Raw genomic sequence first — 20,345 nt, 5'->3', positions numbered from 1 at the left:
CACTTTCCGGTGCGGTAATAGCCGACGAGGGAAACTCCACGTAATTACGTCGTCAAGCGCTGATGGCATTTATTCCCGCTTGGAAATATTAAATTACCGCGCTCGTTGTACGGGCCTGGTCGGAACCGTTCGGTTTAGGAATCGACCACGTGGAAAAGGAGAGCTTCCCGTCCAAAATCCAACCTTTTTTCTCCGCCTCCTTTTCAACGGCAAGAAAAAACAACTCGCCCCGTCGATCGATGCACATTGAAAATTATTCGCGCGGAAACATTCATTCCGATGCTTGATCAAAGGAGTTCATTTCTATTCGACATCGAGACACGGGATTAACAGGGCGAATAGAAATGATGGAAGAACGATGTTGGGTAAAGGAGATCGAACCGTCAAGTATCGGGAATACGAAGAACTCGTGAAATTTCATTCTATTCGATGTGATCCTTCGGAGTCGATAAAGCGATAGCGCTTCTCAATCTCTTTCGCCAGAACGGTCCGAGTGCCACTTATTCAGCTTCCATAATTGTGACTTTTAAGGGAAAATAAAAAGAGAGGATTGGGTTATATTTAAAATTTTAGAAACTCGCGCGCGTGCGAGAGAGAGAGAGAGAGAGAGAGTCGGCGTTAATCAATTTAATAATAGCTTGGGTTGCGCACAAGAGCGTTTCTTGCAGGTATTTCCGGTGCACGTGAAAGGAGATAATTTTGATGCAATAATAACGTAGGAGTACGGTCGACGCGACAAATTAGTTTAGTCAAGCTGAACCAAACGTTTCCATCCACCATGGCACAAGCGTGAAAATACATTAAAGGCAACACCGCTCGTGGAACAATTAGGCTACGCTGCAGCTGCATCGAAACTTCGGTCAAGCATATAGCGAGCAGCCGTGAAAACCTGGAGAAAACACTCATTCGGCACACGTACAATTATGAGAGCTTAAAAATTCTCCGGCTAAAAGCTTCTTCAATAAACGATGACCGGTTTAATGCATTTCAGGGTGCAACATCCACTAATAGCTTCGTCAACGTGAAAGACTGCGGACTTGGAAAGTTTTATAAATGAAATGACGGACACTCTCGTTATATTAATGTATATGGAAAAGGGAGCTCGAGATAACGATCCAACTTTTCAACGTTCATAATCCTAGATGCTATTGTACGCGCGGGGCCAGTAAAGAAAGAAGTCGATGGCTCGCTCGCCTCGCGTCCAGTGAAATCCATTACTGTGGGGCGGAGTCCTTAAGATTCCGAGGGTGGGGGAATAGTATGGGAGGTAGGGAGGGGGGGACGGAGCGAAGAAGCGAACACCAGAGCGCGTCTCGAATCGCTTTCTTCCACGACGCTGCTGTTCTCTCGCTCCCATAGACCGCTCTACAAATCCTGCAATTAATTTAGGCAAGCATGGTACATCCGTTGACATGGGATAATCGCGGGAAAATGTTGTACTTGGCTAATAATTTGAGTTAAGCTTGATCAAGGCTGAGTAAACTGAGGCTGTTTCTACTCGGCGTTCCCAGGATCGACACTTCCGAAGCGCGTACACAGTCTAAACGGTAATCCGCGCTATAACGAGGCGAGATTGAGAATCTCACGGTCCTCTTTGAAAAAGTTCTCGTTACACGCGTCTACCGGGTGCTCCTTCTCCACGAGACGAGTCTTCTTCGAGTGGCAAGTTTTTCTACGGTGCTTGATTTGTTTTTGCGCGCGGTTATTCCAACGCGAGCTTTAACTTCTGCCGGGACCGAGTGGATGAGATCGTGGTAGTGCATGTATATAACTCGATTCACGAGTTCGCCGAGAAGGCGTAGTCGCGGTGACCTCCTCGAAATCGGATCTCAACCCTTCCGTTTGGCCCTTACTTAACACGGACGTGACTCACGAACCACGAAACTTCCACCACCGGATACCCCGTTGCTTCTGTCCCATTGCGAATTTCCTACCCGAAACTTTACCGTCTACATATATATACCCCCGCAAAACTGTCCAGACTATAAACATTCTTATATAAGCTTCTGCATGAAAGCGGGATGTATAGGTAAGGGGAAATTTTACGTGAGAAGATTCTCTCCTCTTATATACGAATCTCTAATTTCATCCCGCTTACAGGATAATACTTCACGAGACTGGATTTAACCGAATTCAGTATACTTGCAGTATTAGCAATGATTAATCGTTATTATGTATTTTGGATAACAATTTCTTTATTTGTAAGAGAAAATTTTACCTGACAAGATTCTCTTTTCTTATATACGAGTTTCTAATTTTATCCCGTTTATAGCATAATGTTTCACGAGACTGGATTTAACCGAAAACAGTATACTTGCATTAGTATAGTAATAAATATATTTTGGATAACTATTTTTTATTTGCAAGAGAAAATTTTGTGTAAGATTCACCATCATTTGAATCTCCACTACTATCCTTTTTAGGATAAAGCTTCAAGAGTCTGTATTCAACTTAATCCGTTATATTTGCTGTGGCAGTAATCGTTAATATTTATTATAATTTAAAAACAAGTAATTTATATTTGTGAGAGGAAATTTTACGCGAGAAGATTCACTTCTTTTATATACGAATCTCTAATTTCATCCCCTTTACAGGATAATGCTACACGAGACTGGATTTAACCGGTATACTCGAAGTAGTAGTAATGATTAATAATTATTATATTTTTCATAAAAATTAATTTATTTGTAAGGGAAAATTTTACGCGAGAAAATTCACTACCATTTAAATCTTCACTTATAACCCCCCTGATAGGTTAAAGCTTCACGAGGCTGGATTTAACGGAATCCTGTATACTCGCAGTAATAGTAATGATTAATAATTATTATATTTTGAATAAAAATAAATTTACTTGTAAGAGAAAATTTTACGTGAGAAAATTCACCCTCACTTAAATCTCCACTTATATCCCCTTTAGGATAAAACTTTACGAGTCTGGATTCAACTTAATCCATTATATTTGCGGTGGTAGTAATGATTAATAATTATTATAATTTGAAAAAAATTAATTTATTATTAAGAGAAAATTTCACGTGAGAGAATTCACCTTCCCTTGAATCTCTAATTTTATTGCCTTAGAGGATTTTAGCTTCGCGAATCTAGATTTAGCTGAATCCTTTACATTTGCACTGATAGCAGAGATTAATAATTATTACGTTTTGGAAAATGAATTTATTTATTTGTAAAAGAAAATTTTCCTAGAAAAGATTCACTTCCCATTTAAACTTCCACTTATACATCCCCTTTAAGCCAAATCTTCGCTAGCTGAAACTCAGCTTAATCCAACACATATCACTGTAATAGATAAAAAATTAATTAATATTTTATCAAAAAATTAATTTATATGCAAAAAAAAATTTTACATAAGAAAAAATTCCCTCCCTCCCCAACTTCCACTTACAACATCCCCTTTAGCCCGAAGCTTCGCCACCAGTGTGAAGTTAGCATCGCAAATTTTAAAAATGGAAAAAAACCAAAGAGTTCTTGTAGCACCCGAACAAGTTCTACAGTTCCTTGCTATTTTTCAATAAAGTTCTGCAGACTGAACTCGAAAAACTATAAAAAGATGATTTGGGGTGCCAACTTCACTTTCTCTAATATTGAAACGCTGATATGCTTTAAACAAAAACCATTATCGATAAAAACTAATAGACATAGTTGTAGAACTCTTTGGGGTGCCAGAGGAACTCTAATTAAAAATCGAAAATTTCAAAAACAAAAAGTTTTTCTAATTTAAAAAAAATGATCAAAACATTTTTTTTACTGTTCCAGGCAATCTCGTGGGAGTTCTTATGGCACCCCATCGAGTAGAATCGAAAAGTCTTATGGAACTTTTCGATTAAACCAGAAATGACCAAGCTGCAGCTGTTTTTCGAGGATTGACTTTTGAATACAGCTGTAGCTTGGTCATTTCTGGTTTAATCGAAAAGTTCCATAAGACTTTTCGTTTCTACTCGATGGGGTGCCATAAGAACTCCCACGAGATTACCCGGAACTGTCAAAAGATTTTTTGACAATCTTTTTTTAAATTAAAAATTTTTTTTTTGACCTTTTCGATGTTCAACTAGAGTTCCTGTGGCACTCCAGAGAGTTCTATAACTATGTCTATTAGTTTTTATCGATAGGATTTTTAGTTTAAAGGATACAAGCGTTTGAATATTGGAGAACATGAAGTTGGCACCCCAAATCATCTTTTTATAGTTTTTCGAGTTCAATCTGCAGAACTTATTTGAGAAATAGCAAGGAACTATAGAACTTTTCCGGGTGCTACTAGAACTCTTTGGTTTCTTTCCATTTTTAAAATTTGGGGTGCTAACTTCGCACTGGTAGCTTCACCATCGAAACTCAACTTAATCCAAAATATCTCTCTGCCAGCATTAAAGAGTAATTCACGAGTCTAAATTAAATTTATCCAATATATCACTCTAATGGAAGTGATTAATTATTGTTTTAGCAAAAAATTAATTTATATGTAAGAAGAGAGATTCACCCCTTCCCCAATCTCCACTTACAATCCCATTAGAATAAACCTTCATTACTCTAAATCCAACTTAATCAAAAATATCTCTCTACCATCATTAAACATCAATTAAAAACCTCAAAAAAAAAAAAAAAATCTACATTTTCGTATAATTCCAGTCCGCATTCGTAGAAAGAATATCGTTGAGATTATTGATGGTCGAAGGGCGATGGACGAGTTTGAGCGAGATGTTTTTGATTTAACCACTTTGACCGAGCGATACTTTGTCAAGCATCGTGCGCTATTCATGGATCTAGCGTGATTTATAGAGGCGTGCGGTGGCATTGATGCTAGTAGATCAAAGCTGATTCGCAAACCACCGTCATATTGGTTGCCGGGGCCTCGTAACAATGAGCAATAAACACTCGGACTTTTATGGACGATTTGCCACGAATGTCTGGAAAAGAGCGATTTGGCTGTCAGCCAGTTATACGGTGGTACTAATATTTTTATGAATCACTAAATGCTTGATGTTGAGGTGCGCCAGTACGCAGGAACCATTTGCCTTCGATGAGTACCGGCGTGCAATGGTTAATATTTAAGCTCGAATGGGAAAGGGGAGGGGGGAGGGGGGATATTAGAGACGCGGTATACAGCTGACACCCAATAAGAGCGTGTGCCGCGTAGAGTTACTTAACCTCGAGACAAGTTGGACCACCCACAGGTATAAGTATTAGTAGGAAGTAGCAACTAACGGGCGGGAAGGAAGTTGAATGCCTCCCTAATTCTATCGCAAGAGGCAAACTTTGCTCTCGTTCTCCAACCCCACCTACCCCCCCCCCCCCCTCTCCTTATCAAAGTATCATGGGAGAATGCTCGCAACGCTACGCAAGCTCGTTTACCCTTAAAAACACCTCTCCTTTCATTTCTACAACTTTATAGCCGTGTATATGGTGTGTGTGTGTGTGTGTGTAACCATAGTCTATAGATTTCTCGAGAAAAAAGAAGCAAAGATTGAAATACCCAACGACTTATATATTTAAAAGATTATGAAACATCTGGCAAAGAGGGACTCTCGAGATAAGCTTGGGAAGTCGGAAAATGAAATTTTCAGTGGATCGTAGAAGTGCAAGTTTAATTAGATTATATAGGCTAGGATTGAACTAAGAATTTGTTCCGCTTGGTTTTCCAGGCACAACGATCTGCCTTGGAACATTCGGAAGTTCCTGAAGAATCAGCTGAGGGAGTTCAGGTTTGATGACCTCGGGGATGCCCATCCCTGGTCGAACAGCGCTTGGAGCCACACGGATCTCAGGAGATTAAAGGAAGGCATGGTTGCCGCTCAAGTAAGTTACAACCTAAATAACTAAAACAGGACTATAAAAAATCTGCCATTTTAGTAGTAGTTCCCCTTTCCCTGCTGCAGCCGGAAACTGATTGCCGCTCCGACGAAAAATGGCAGCCGTGTAATTTCGACGGCGGAAAGCTCGCAAATGTAGAACAGAAGAAATATATATACCACCACTGCCGGCAAATCTATTGGCGTTTCTTCCCTTGTCAACGATCACGAATAATTCTTTTACGAGAATGCATAAAAGATTCGCGGGGCGAAATTTCCAGCAACGATGAAACCGTATCTCGCGTAGATCCTCATCCAGCCCTCATCAAAGAGCCAACGACGGTTAATTATAAAGTGGAGATGAAATCTACCAATTCATTTTTCTTCTCGAGCATAAATTTCACCGACAGTTTAATCGCTTCTTTCCACAAGTTTCTTCCATAATCTGATGCAATTACGCGCGAGGAGCCCAAACTCAAACCGGAAGTTTCACAGAATTCGAAATTGCTTGTTTTGACAAAGCAATTGTGCTGTGTGTCGGTACCGGGTTCAACCAATTGTTCCAAATTTCCGTCTCCTGCTCAAATTTCTTTATGTTCATTTTCTTACTTGGGTTTTTCTTTCTTCAAATGGTTGGGGAATTTTTTGAATTATGGGTTTGTGTATTGGTCCGAGTATGCATCGGTTGGTATATGTAGTATTCGAGGCTTTTTCTTTTTGGTTCATTATAATCGTATGTTGGAGAAGGTTTTGATTCGAATGAAAATTTTTAACAGCAAGTAAATAATTCAATCGGATCTGTTCAGAATACGAATTATTTGAGGGAAACAGTGTTTTTCTTAGTGTATTATATCTATATACCAGCAAACCATCACAAGAATCCTCCTACTAGTTTCAAATTTCAGCCTCGTGCTAAAATTTCTCTACATTTATTTTCTTTGATTTTTCTTTCATCAACCAGCCAGGAAATTTGATAAATTATGGGTCTGTGTATTGGCCCGAGTAAGCATCGATTGGTCTGTGTAGAATTTGAGGCTCGTCCTCGTGTTGCGGCTTTTTCTTTTTAAACCATCACATTCGTACGCTGAAGAAAGAATTGATTTAAATAAAAATTGTTAATAACAAGTAAATAATTCAATTGGATCTGTTCAAAACACAATTTATTTGAATGAAACAATTTTTTCTTCTACCAGCAGACCAGCACAAGACTCATCCTACTCATTTCAAATTTCAGCCTCGTATACTAAAATTTCTTTACGTTCATTTTCTTGGAGATTCTTGTTGTATTTTTATCACTCCAACCGGACGGAAAATTCATTAAACTATATTCTACGTATATACATTCCGAGTATGCACCAGCGTGCCTAGAATTTCAGGCTCGTCTTGATTCCGTGGCTTTTCCTTCCTGACTCATCACAGGAGTACAATAAAGAGAAAATTGTTTTTCATTCAAATAAATCGTCTCTCGAATAATCCAAATAAACTATAATTTATTCAGTCTACTTGCCTCTAGTAAACAATTTATTGAATAAAAATAATTATTTAATTAGACTCAAATTTAATCCATTTTAATAAGGATTATTGAAATGGAGTAAATAATTTAATTGGGGTAGTATATATATATATTCACTCAAGATTTATTTGAATCAAATAATTATTTTTCTCGGTATACTACCTCCGTTATACATTTACTCAGCACAGTGTTCACTCATCTGTGCCGAATTTCCGCTTCTTGCAAAAATTTCTTCACCTTCCTCGTCTTAGAGACCTTTGCTGTATTTTTATCTTCCCAACCGGCCGGAAAATTCATTAAACTATACTCTATGTATATACGTATACCAAGTATGCACCAGCGTGCCTAGAATTTCACGCTCGTCCTGACCTGGCTGCCTGCTTTTGCTTTCTGACCCATCACAGTGGTACTCTCCCTGCTATATACGTTTACACAAACAAACAAATTTTTCGGTTAACCTTCCGCTTTCTTTCTTTCCCCCTCTCCCCCTCTCCTCACCAGTAAATTCTAATTTCATCTTTAATCTTATCGTCGCTATTTCATCCCAGTACACGAAGGCCCTTTGTTAGATTTTTTTCAAGCAGAAGAATGATAAGTGGGAGGGGGTCGAACAATCGTTACAAAGCGTTAAAATCGTCCTTCAACGTAAGAGTGCTCGGAACTCTAATTTCAATTAGTTGATTCACTACCGTTAAATTTTCTATATTTTTCCTCACAGTGAGCCTCAGCAAAGACTCTTTAGTCACGCTCCCTTTTACACGCAGACCACTCTGCTTTGTTCTCCTTCTAATTTTGTGTTTCATTTTCCTTTCGCGATATTTCATCCGACAAACGTGTTCGTAGTGCGAAGCACCCTTTATTATTATTTTTTCTCCATGAAAGGCAGCGAGAGGAATAAAAGAATATGACGGAGGGAAGAACTCGAGGGCAAATGGATACTCGAGCGATCGGTATAAAACGTTAAAATCGTTCTCCAATTTGGGAGTACTCCGTTCCACACTCCACTCTCGGGCCGGCTGGCTGAGTTAATGGCGACGACGGGGGTTGTCTCGAGGCAGCCGACAAGTTTTAGGCCCTCCAGGGGAATCCGTGGATCCTCGCGAGATTCGCGCAGCAGTTAGACGTAGACATCGAAGAACCATGCGATTTCGTATCGACACGTATTTTCGCTCAAGCCTTAAGGCTCCACTTCCGGAAGTACTTGGATTTACCTCTTCCGGCAACTCGACAATTCGCGTCGAGTGAATTGAGAGCAGAGAAAATCACTCTCCCCCCACCCTTACCCAACGTACACTCTTCTTAACCCCTCCCCCCTTAAGCTTCCATCAGGAGGAAGCTTAAATAAATTCGAGTTGTAAGTTTAAGGAAAATCATGCGGAATTAAATTTTTTCGTATCTTTTATATATATATATATATATATATATGTGTGTGTACGTGTGTGTGTGTTACAGTTCTGGTCGGCTTACGTGCCGTGCTCGTCGCAACACCTGGACTCGGTGCAGCTGGCTCTGGAGCAGATTGACCTGATTCGTCGATTGGTCAACAAGCATCCGGAAAGCATGGTCCTCGTTACCTCGGCGGAAGGTACGCGCGAATTTTCGTAGTATACAGGGTGTTTCTTTAGCAACGAAACGCATTGCGAAGAGGACCCCCGGAACCTGTTCTAGGACTAATACACCCCAATCACACGCATGCACGATCCACTCGAATATCTTAAGACTCCTCGAGCAAATTGCGTCCTCTCGAGTTTCACTCGCCGAGCACCAACGCGTATAGAAAATTTTGCCCCCGGGACCATTTTGTTTATTCCCCCTTTTTTCACCGACCTCCCTCGATATACAGGGTGTCTCAATACTCCCGTGAAGGTATAACACCCTGTAACCTATTTTATTCCCACTTTTCCCACTCTAACACACACACACACACACACACAGGATCCACTGGAGCACCCAGCCTCTTCCGAAGCAAATCGCGTCCTCTTAAGTTTCACTCCCTGAGCATCAACGCGCAGAAAATTTTGCCCGAGGGACCGTTTGTTTATTTCTTCTGTTTTTTTTCGCCAACTTCTCGCGAGCTGAATACGAAATCGCGGAGCGGGCGTGGCTTTTCGGATTTTCGAGAGATGTGTCACTGTTGCGTGCTGCATTAACAGAGAGTGCCAGCAGGTATGCCACGTATCGGTGTATGTGTGTGCGAGGGTGTGGGTGGGCCGGGTATGTTTGGATGGGACATGAATTTGATCGAAAAAGGGTGAAAGCTGTCGGAGATGCAGCGGCTGTGAAATTCCAGGAGAAATGGGAAAATCTTCCACGCCTGTATACACACAGCTCGGTGTGGCTGGTTCGATAACCTCGGCGACTGCACGTCTCTATTCGCATACATATATGTAAATATCGGTATAATACACGGGACCCCTATACATTTATAAAGCCATACTATCTTTTCGTACAAAGGTTCATCAGTTTCTTCCTCGCAATATTTCTCCTCTGTATGGAAAAACCTCTATACACCCAACACAACCACACACACACACACACACACACACACTCACATATACAACAACTCGAAAAATGAGAGACGCACCAATAACAAGCTTTTTAGCGCTTTTATCAAGGATTAACGTTCGGTAATCGTCGGTAGATTATTGGAAAAAGGATACCACGACGAATGCGCCCACCGCACGGGAGTACTAATATATATACATGTGTATATACTACATATATATATATATGTATATGTACCAACCTTATACCACCACCACGTGTTTCCCAATCAGGGGAATTCCCTCGATAGCGTTGCTCTCTTAACGGGCGGTTTCTACATGGCATTTTAATCGAATACCAATGAAACCGAGACCTAACCTCACCAATATATATATATAGAACCTTCGCACGCGGTCGTAGCGCGAGCCAAAGTGCACGATACAAACCGAGCAAGCGGCAGAAATTGGAGGAAAAATGATGAAAGGAGGTTGATAGTTTGATATTTTAAAAGATTACTCGATCGATGTGCGAAAATCAAGGTTTAAACGAACAGACTCGGTCAGTTGCAATCCGGCAGCAATACGGCTATTCCGTATCTCATTTAATTAAAATCTCCATCAGTTATGCGCATATGTAATGCAATTATTTCGACGTCTCTCGCTGTTTATTATGCATACGCCACGGATAGCGTTTACTCACTTGGAATATTTCGCCAATTACAGATTTTATCGCACGGTTCGCTATCCTCGCGCTGATTCACCTGCTCAGATGCGTCGAGTCATAACGGACCGATAATAATCCGCTCAATTTTCAATCCATCGTTATTGAACTTTTATATATATATATAATTCCTGCAGGAGAGATTGGGATTCTTCAGGATAGTTTGAAAAAGTTTGAGTTGTGTTATTACAGGGATAGAGAAGGCTCACAAGGAGGGTCGACTGGCCAGTTTGATCGGGGTCGAGGGTGGCCACGCTGTAGGTGCTAGCCTCCCAGTTTTGAGGATGCTGTACGAGCTGGGAGCTCGCTACCTAACGCTAACCCACACGTGCAATACACCTTGGTGAGTGTCTACAACTCGCTCCTTCTTATTGCTCTTCGAGCTCGATTTTAGGCTGGCTGATAAAATCCGAGGAGTTGTTATTATTATTTGGATTACAGTTTAAGGTTAACTAATAAGACGAGAGTATTATTATTATTATTTACACATACGTACATGGTAATGAATCACACTTGGCGTCTATAGCTCTCACTTATCGTTTATTGTTCTTCGAATTACAGTTGTGGGCTAACAAATAAGTCCAAGACTATTATTATTATTCACACATATACATACATGGTAACGAACCACAAGTACCACAAACCTTAGCAAATGTCAATAACTCTCACAATTATCGTTTATCGTTCCTCGAAGCACAGTTTTAGGCTAACCATTGAGTCGAAGACTATTATTATTATTTAATATATATAATAGAAATATATATAGCAGGATGGTGAGAAAGTGGTGGCGCGCAGCTGGCGCCAACCAAATATTATTCACCGATAAACAATGGACGAATTCGCTGAAGAATGTTTACGGTGCGCCGGCTGCGCGACGCAATAAAAACTCGCGCCAACTCAAACGTGTTTTGCCAAGTGGCCCGTTATCCATGAATAAAGTTTTCACATATTTCCATCTTGCCCGTGTGTACCACGGCACGCTTGTCGTGGCAAGGGGAGAAAAGAGATTCAAGTTTTTATTTTCCCACCTATATAGCGACTCGTTGGAGATATCAAACGCACCGCGATCGCAGTATACGGAATTTTCCGAGAATATACTTTTTAGAGATTCTCTTTCACCTCGTCAATCGTCAGGATCAATTATTTCTCTCTTTCTCCCTCTCTTTCTCTTTCTCTCTCTCTCTCTAGAGCAATAACTGAGAATCTAGGTTACTGAGTTAATGACCTGTTGGTTCGTTAGGGCAGACTGCAGCACGGCGGATGAACCTGGTCAAGTACCCCACATCGGCGGCCTCTCCAACTTTGGCAGGGTGAGTAAAAAGCTTTGAAAAAAATATTCTATTACTCTATTCAATTGCACAAATTGGACTGTTACGTTTGTTTATCGCAAAAGTGATATTAAAGTCTGTAGTGGGGACAACGGAGGTGGATGCGGTACACGAGTAAAAAGTAACAGCTGCTTTTAGTATTGGTGGATGGACGTTAATAACGCGACTAAACGCATAAAGCGTTAGCGGACGTTATCCCAACGCTTATGGCCTGTTTACATTTCCCTATGATAAATTTCTTTACTATTTTTTTAACCCCTCACTTTTTATCTCCGTAACATTAGCCCCGTCGAGAATGCTTCAAAGAATCTATAAAAACCCCTTCTTGAGGTTAGAATTAAGCTCCGCGAGGCTCTATTTTTTTTTTAACTCTTACTTTTTATATACCTTATCGCAATATCAGCCCGGTCGAGGGTGCTTCAAAGGACCCGTATATAAAAACGTGCTTCACGGGGCTAAAATCGAGTTTCGAGAATTTTATTAAGCGTCACGCTGATAATTGCGAGGAGAAAAGTGAAACGAGAGGACATAATCACATTAGAGAATTGAGATTTCCAGGAGAATTATAGAGTGTCCTCGGTAGGTTTTGCAAAAGTACCGGGAATGGACGGAACGTGTTTTCAAGCTGGCATTCTCAGGATTAGCAAACGTTTCGAAACTCTGTGTTTCCCTCTGCGTGTTTGCCGCGCGGCAAACGCGACACGAAAGGATCTACCAACGCTGCAAGTTTTCCGCAAACAAACTTTCGATATTGGATTAATTCCGGGGAAACTCGGCGTCGCTCTTCGGCCTATACGAGTAAGCTCCCGAAAAGTAGCCGTGCATCAGCTGTGTAATCTCGTTGGAGGAACCGCGGCTTGCTCGATCCGCCCGCGCGTTAATAAGCTTACTTTTTCGCTCGGCTCCTCATTGCCGGATCGATGCTACACTCGCACTACTCGATTAACATCCACCCACGGTGCGAGTCGGGAGGAGCTGGAAGGAGCACTCCGGAATAATCCCATTATGTATCTAACGCAGACCAACCGAGGTCAATATCGTTGCGTTTCGAGACCAACATGAAGAAGCGCGGGAGCCCGTTTAAACTATTTACAGCCGGTGCTTTCGCTGCTTTTCCATTTAATTTGCCGATGTTTCCGCCGGAAGCCACTCGGAGCTATCCAGACTCTTCTATATGCAAAAATTATCCAACGGCCGCGAATGGAAGATTCCTCCTCATATTTCTATACGTTTCAAGGTCTCCCGAGGAGAATTAATTTCGAGTAATGTACAAGCTGTAATAAATTCAATTCTCGTGGTTAATTTGGCCGGCGAATATCCGAGTTTCGCCCAATGATAATTGTCAGCCCGGCAGAGTCCGCAAGTTGGACACTTTAAGGGGGGTGGGGGGGGGGGGGTGGGGGGAGGTAGGGTCTCTCCGTGCAGAGATACTCCATACTTTGTTCCGTCACTACTTCGGTACTTTCCAACTCTCGTCTCTTCCGCCACCGTCGCCCGCCAAGTATCTAATATAAGATCCCGCACTTTTCTTTTATACTTTCCTCGCAATATCCCGACTATCTCTCAGACGACTAGCAATAAACAGCCTTCCGAGCCTTGGAGAGGATAGAAATTCGAAATTCCTCCCGAAAGATTTATAACGGCGAGCACACCACCGAGCTATCCTCCCGCACTCTCGAGCAACCTCGCTTTATTCCTGCGGAGTATCGGCGTTTAATTAACGCTTTTTCCCCAACGCTATAATGATAATCCCACGGCAATTTCCCTCATTCGGTCGCGATACGTGTACGTATAGCTGCTGGTCTCTGTGTAGCTATATATATAGTGTAAACGTGGCATGCCTGAATCGTGCAGATTTAATTATAAATACCGTGAGGTATTTTGCACTCGCGCTCGCACCGTGCAGAGAGAGATGGTAAATTTAATAAGCAGAAATCTGCTTGTTTCAGCTTGCTCCCAGCGATTACCGTTAATAGTTTATAGCGAGTGTTAAAATGAGGTGAGGAAGGTTTCTTGCCATGGATGGAGTGATAATGCGTGTGTGTTGGATTCTTGTAAATATAGCTTCATCGTTTTTCATTGACTTTTTTCTTCTTGGAATCTTTAGTTTGGAACTTTGTATACGTGTTTGTATATATTTTATATATATATATATATATATATATATATATACATACATGTGTGTATAGGTGTAGGGTGGAAGAAGCAAGTTAGCAATATGGCGGCGCAGCTGGTCGATAAGTTTTCCAAAGCGTTCCGCAGGCTGACCAGACCCCTTTGAGACCATCTGCTGGCTTGTTCGCAAAAGTTGTTGCTGCCTCTAAATAGGCGAGGCTCTGCTCCGTTGTTAGTTTCGCAAACTCCAGTTGCTTCGGACGACAATGTCTCAGACCGCTGCCAGTGTATCTCAAGTTATCGGGGAAAAGAAGCAACGATCGATGCCCTTGTCCAATCAGAAACCAACTTTTCTCGCACGTAGATTCCTTTCACACTTGTAATAACGAACGGGTGTTTGTGTAAACATATGTTTCGTGATTTTTTCGAGTTCTGGAAAATAGAGTCACAAAATATCCAATTAGCATATTTAGAGAAAATTTATTTGTTTTAATTTTTTAAATTTCTAACCTATATTCCAAAAATGTGTTCAATTATGGTAAACAGTTGGTATTAAATATTGAACAAAATTTATTCGCATAATGGAATTATTCACCGTGCATTATATCAATTAATACATTCGCTCATTATTGCGATGAAAAATGTTTACCGGCTGAAAAATATTGCCCGAGTCCGCCTCTAAACGTGGCTCATCCACCAAACTTCGCTAGAGACGTTAAATTTATCACGGAACGTTAAGAAAAACGCGAGACGAGTCGTGAACTCTTAGTTATACTAGCCTTAACTCACAATATACTGTATAATGCGTAAAAACTAGAAGAAGCAAAGAAAAACTTAACGAATGCTTTTAAGGAGCAATAAATTTCACTGAATGAATTTCTATTGGAATCAGAGCATCGTTCTAGAGATGAATCGACTGGGTATGATGGTGGATCTGTCTCACGTATCGGTGCCTACCATGCTGAATGCCATGAGTTCGTCGAGGGCTCCAGTGATTTTCAGCCACAGCAGTGCTCACGCCCTCTGCAATTCTTCTAGAAACGTGCCTGACCATGCATTAAGACTACTGGTAAGCATATATATATATATATATATAACAAGATTCCATCGAAAACAAAAGACACTCCAGACTATTTTATCTCTTATCGTTTCAGGCCGAAACCGGTGGTATAGTGATGGTATCCTTTTATCCCCACTTCATCAGCTGCGGAGAGAAATCAACGCTGGAGGATGTAGCAGGTGAGCGCTGATTTTCATCCTGGAAGAAAATCTTATCAAGCATCTAACTCTCTGATAGTCCTTCTCTTCCCCTGCTGGCATTTCCATTAACCCGTATCCCGAAGGATAAACTCTAATTGAGAATAGAAAGCAGTAGCAGCATCGATCGCTGTTATTTACTACACCCCCCCCCCCCGCTACTCCTACTGCTCTTCATCACCCACTCTCTTCAAGGTTTTAAGAGCAGCCAGTTTGACGAGAGAGTCGATTTTCGGCCGATTGTCAGTTCCGTATCGGAGTCTTTCGAAACTGGAAGTGCATTGTAGCTTTCGAATTCTAACGTGAGCTGGATACGAAAGCTCTCGCGATTCCTCCTCGGAGCTACCGTGATTTTCTCGCTAAGTCTGAACGGCATCCAGCTCGAGATATGCCGCCAGCAAGCAAATATTTTACAGGATGTACTCGCGTTTGCGCACCTAACAGAGGAAATGGAAGAAATCCCCCCAAATGTCTCTCAGGAGAGTCTGCAATTTCTTTCACGATATTGCAGCCAGTTTCATTCTTTCCTCCTTTTCCTCTTTCATCCCTTATTGTACGTTGGCCTGGCCTACGACATCGCGCGAATCTTCCTCGCGCACCACCACCCCCCCCCCCCCTCCTCCCTCCCACTCCTGCAAGCCTCTGTAATTCTCGTGCTTTTGAGAACGAATAAAACTCTTCGGTGGATACGGTGGAGGAGAAAAAAATATAATTTCGAAGGAAACCACGGTTATGAAAGTTCTCGAAGAAACAAAATTCTCTACGACGTTAAATTCTCCCTTCTTCTTGTACTGTTGCAGCTCACATCAATCACATACGAATGATCGCCGGTGTGGACCACGTTGGAATCGGCGCCGGTTACGACGGAATTAACCTGTGAGTTTATTTATCTTGGCTGGGGATCATCGGGATATAGAAAAGTGGATGATTCGACCGCTTTGCAGCTCGGTGAAATTTAGGGGATGAAATTCTTGCTGGAAGGGAAGAATTTGCGTCTGGCTGGACGAGCACGATCGGAATCTCGGGGAATTCGTGTAGAATTTGTATGTGTGTGTGTGTGTGTGCGTGTGCTTGTCAGGCGAACGTGCATGGCAGTCAGTAAGCTCCCCCTCCCTCCTCCCCTCCCCGTTCTACTACGGTCGTGGCTCTGATTGCCGAGCATCGGGAATATCAGGAAGTTGCAGGTCGTTTTCTCGTAACTTCCGTGACAGGAAAACAAATTGCGCGCATCCTACCATACTCAACGTATCGCGCATACGACCAGAATCTCCCCAAACACGACCCTCTTCGAACATTTCAAACGAACGCCATTCGCGATTAAAAACTCCACCCACCCCCCTCTCCGTCTCCCCGTTTGTTCTTATTTCGTCCTTTACCAGCCTCATTTTTAAGTAGATACAGTGTGCCAGTATGTTCCGACAAAAAATGTCCCAGTCGCGCGATTGAAAACTCACCCCCCCCCCCCTCCCCCCCTCTACATCGAAGTCTGTTCTTATTTTGTCCCTCACCAGCCTCATTTTAAGTAGATACAGTGGCAGTCTGTTCGGGCAAAAATAAGGCACGCCGTATTGGGACTGAAAGAGAGAGAGAGAGAGAGAGAGAGAGAAACGAGCGAACCTCGAGTGATTTGCAAGCTGAACGATAAAGCGTAGACTACGATTCCCCCCTCCCCCTCACCCACCCCTCTCTTTATTTTTTCCCTCATTTTTCCGCTCAGCACCGCGCGCGCACCTTTAGAAATTTGCTTACATTTCACGATCGAGCCAGATTTTCCCTCGAATCCGTTCTACCGACTGCCACTGTTGTTTTTCTCTCTCGCAATATTGCACATTTTTATATTCCCTTCGTCTCTAATGCATTTCTGCTTTGTCCGGCCAGTAGAAACGGACGAGACTTGTCAGGCGGATTGAAAAATTGTGTAACCAGGGATATTGCGTATTCGCAAAAAATTATAAAACCCTCGGAATATTAATTTATATTTCGATGCTTGATTCGACGAGTGAAAGGCGTCGACTGTCGAGGAAAAATAGGTCTAAGGGAAATACTGCTGACAGAGTCAGACAGGCGCGAGCTAGAAATCGCGAAAAAGATTTCGAAGGAAAACAATGCCTCCTGCAGTTATCTCTCTGTCTCTCTCTCTCTCTCTCTCTCTCTCTCTCTCTTCCACGCCAGGGCACGAGGAAAAGAGCAACTTTTAATATCCGATGTGACAGCTCGCTGCTTAAAGCTGTACGCGCAAGACAGCGAACTTTACGCCGCCGCGCCACTTGTATTTTCATCACTGTGGAATTAAGGGTGCTAGAGGGAAAAATACAGGAAAAATTCGAGACAGATTTCCAGAAGAGAATAGCTGCAAATCGACGTGACGTGGCAATTTCCAGCTGCGAAAATATTACGCTCGATCTTTTTCAGTCTGCCTAGGCGCTGGTATTTACTACTTGCCGATGAGACACGCTCACCATTAGAACGAATATAGGCTTGTCACCAGTACGATGAAAACGAGTATAAACACGCGCGTGTTTAAATCGTAAAATCGTACTTGTTGTCTTTGCGAGCAATTTTTCCTCATCTCTTTTCTGTTGGGAGAGCCTGGGATAAGGGGGGAGGAGGGAGAACTAATCTCGCGATGCTTGGATTAAATTTTACGCCGCTCTTGAGAATCGTGGATCGTTACGCGTCTCCCATTCGTTCATCCTCGTACACAGAATCGCATCCATTCATTTTCCATCCCTTCCACGATCCGACCCTCTTCATCCTCCTCCCATGAAATGTGTTATATCGAACGATGAAAACGTGTCTTGACCCTTTGTCATTGGATTGGAGGCTTATGACGTCATCGCTTTATAAAGATGAGTAGTAGATTCCACTCGACTCATTCATTTGCGTCTTCCTCGAATCACCCGATTATTCCTGTAAACGTATGAAGAAAACGCGAGCTCTTCTCTACATCCCTCCCCCCCTCCCTCTCACCCTTCATCCCTTTCCCAACCTCGTGTTATATCGGAACGGTGAAAACGTGCCCTCGCCATTTACCATTGGATTGGAAGCACTTGGAAACACTGAAAACGTGCCCTGACCCATTATCATTGGATTGGAGGCTTGTGACGTCATCGCTTTATAACGACGAGTCGTTGGTTCTGTACTCGACTCATTCATTTACGTCTTCGTCGAATCAGCCGCTAATTCGTGAAAACGTATTAACTATTTTCGAGCTTCGCTTGTGCTACGGACCGTTTGTGGGGAGGAGATGGGGGGGGGGGGGGGGGACAATCTGACACTGGAAGGGTGGAAGGAGTTAAACGTAATTATTTCTGGCTCTGAAAGTGGGTTATTCGTTAGTCGGCCTGGTTGGCGGTGCGCGGAAGTATACTTTGAAAGGCGACCGAGAAGCTCGATAAACAGTCGCAAGCGGAATTAAAATTCGTATTATCATAATGCGCGGGTCTCTCACGGGGGCTGGCCCGTTACTATGGCGAACGTCACGTTCCCCCCAACGCGATAATTACCTTTAATTGTTTCCCTTCCACGATTGCACTTTACTCCCTCGTCACGTCTTCAGTCTCGCCAACGAATAATTTCAAGTGGAATAAGTCATGGGTCCGTGTCGCACCAATAACACTGTTTACTACTGTTTTTTTTAAATCTGCTTTTGCAGCAAAGAAACTATAGTGGGGAGAGTTTTCTGTCCCATCGATTTGGCAGCTCGACGTGGCAGTTTTTGCACTAATTCGATCGATATCAATTTGTATAAATTGCACGCATAAGTCGATAATATGTTCATGTCGGACCAATATCACTGTTTACTACTGTCATATTTCAAATCTTTTCTTATAGCAAAAAATCGTGGTGGAAAAAGTTTTCTGCTCCATCGATTTTATAAGCCCGGCGTGCCAGTTTTTGCATTAATTCGATCAATATCAATTTGTATAAATAGCACGCATAAATCGATGATACGCTCATGTCTGACCAATATCACTGTTTACTACTCTCATATTTTCGAGTCTTTTCTTATAATAGAGAAACCAGTGTGGAAAATTTTCTATTTTCATCGGTTTTATTAACCAGACGTGTTAATTTTTGCACCAATTTCAACGATATCAACTTGTATAAATTGCATGCATAAGTCGTTTGTGTGCTCAAGTCTGACCAATATCACTGTTTACTACTGTCATATTTTCAAATCTATTCCTGCAATAGAGAAAATAGCGGAAAAAAGTTTCCGTTTCCATCGGTTTCATCAGTTCGACGTTCCAATCATCGAACTAATTCGATCGATATCAATTTGTGTAAATCGCACGCATAAATCGATGATACGCTCGTGTCTGACCAATATGACAGTTCACCACTGTCATGTTTCCAAATATTTTCTTACTACAAAGAAAATAGTGGCGATAATTTTCCGTTTCCATCAGTTTCATCAACTCGACATGCTAGTTTCACACTAATTCGAATAATATCAATCTGCGTAATTCGCGCGCGCACCTCGATGATACGTTCGTGTCTGACCAATATCAGTATTTACTACTTAAAACTCCCAAACCGATTCTTAAACCACTTTCCTTCGCCATAATCGACATAATCAGCCAAAGCCACGAGGAAAGTTTTCCTTTTCCATCGATTTCATGGTCGCGACGTGCCAGTTTTTGCACTAATTCGAGCGATATCAATTTGTGTAAATCACACGCTACTGGCGGATGGAATCTATTTGGCGGGCGGATGCTGACCGTGCGCGCACCAGTAACGACCAGCCATCAGACGTGGCTGAACGATTGGACCCAACTGCCATCTCAGTTGTAATTGGTCAGGAATAAATCTGTCCGATGCACTATAACAGACCATGGGATGGATTTTGCACGATTGATACATTAAGCGCAGAGAAAAAGGGAGACAATATACATATATCTCTCCATATATATACATATACACACCTGCACAGATAGAATCTAGCGCTTTTTGCGAGACAAACGAGTAGTCCCCGGCAGTACAGCGTGCTGCGCTGGATATAACCGTCGGTTCCAGCCAGGATTCAAACACGACGCGACACGCTATGAATAAGTTCGTAACCACTCTTGTTGGCCCAACATTGTCAGTGCATGGGTTGCTTTCAGCTGGCAGACGTGCTTCTCCATC

The 20,345-nt window shown here is 42.2% G+C and overlaps 1 protein-coding gene across 1 annotated transcript in view; it reads left to right on the top strand.

Annotated features, from left to right (window-relative positions):
• LOC136776636 (dipeptidase 1) overlaps nt 1–20,345 on the top strand; it is a 29,521-nt gene that overhangs the window by 4,872 nt on the left and 4,304 nt on the right. The window contains exons 3-9 of the mRNA XM_066732328.1: nt 5,652–5,805; nt 8,764–8,896; nt 10,708–10,858; nt 11,756–11,825; nt 14,851–15,027; nt 15,113–15,197; nt 16,016–16,091. Of these exons, the coding sequence (XP_066588425.1) occupies nt 5,652–5,805; nt 8,764–8,896; nt 10,708–10,858; nt 11,756–11,825; nt 14,851–15,027; nt 15,113–15,197; nt 16,016–16,091 (846 nt within the window). The remainder of the gene's footprint in view (nt 1–5,651; nt 5,806–8,763; nt 8,897–10,707; nt 10,859–11,755; nt 11,826–14,850; nt 15,028–15,112; nt 15,198–16,015; nt 16,092–20,345) is intronic.

The sequence above is a fragment of the Prorops nasuta genome, unplaced genomic scaffold (genome assembly GCF_024137725.1).
Source record: "Prorops nasuta isolate Cenicafe-Biocafe unplaced genomic scaffold, Cenicafe_Pnas_1.2 PNAS00002, whole genome shotgun sequence".
NCBI lineage: Eukaryota > Metazoa > Arthropoda > Insecta > Hymenoptera > Bethylidae > Prorops > Prorops nasuta.
This window is presented reverse-complemented; position numbering and strand designations above follow the sequence as displayed.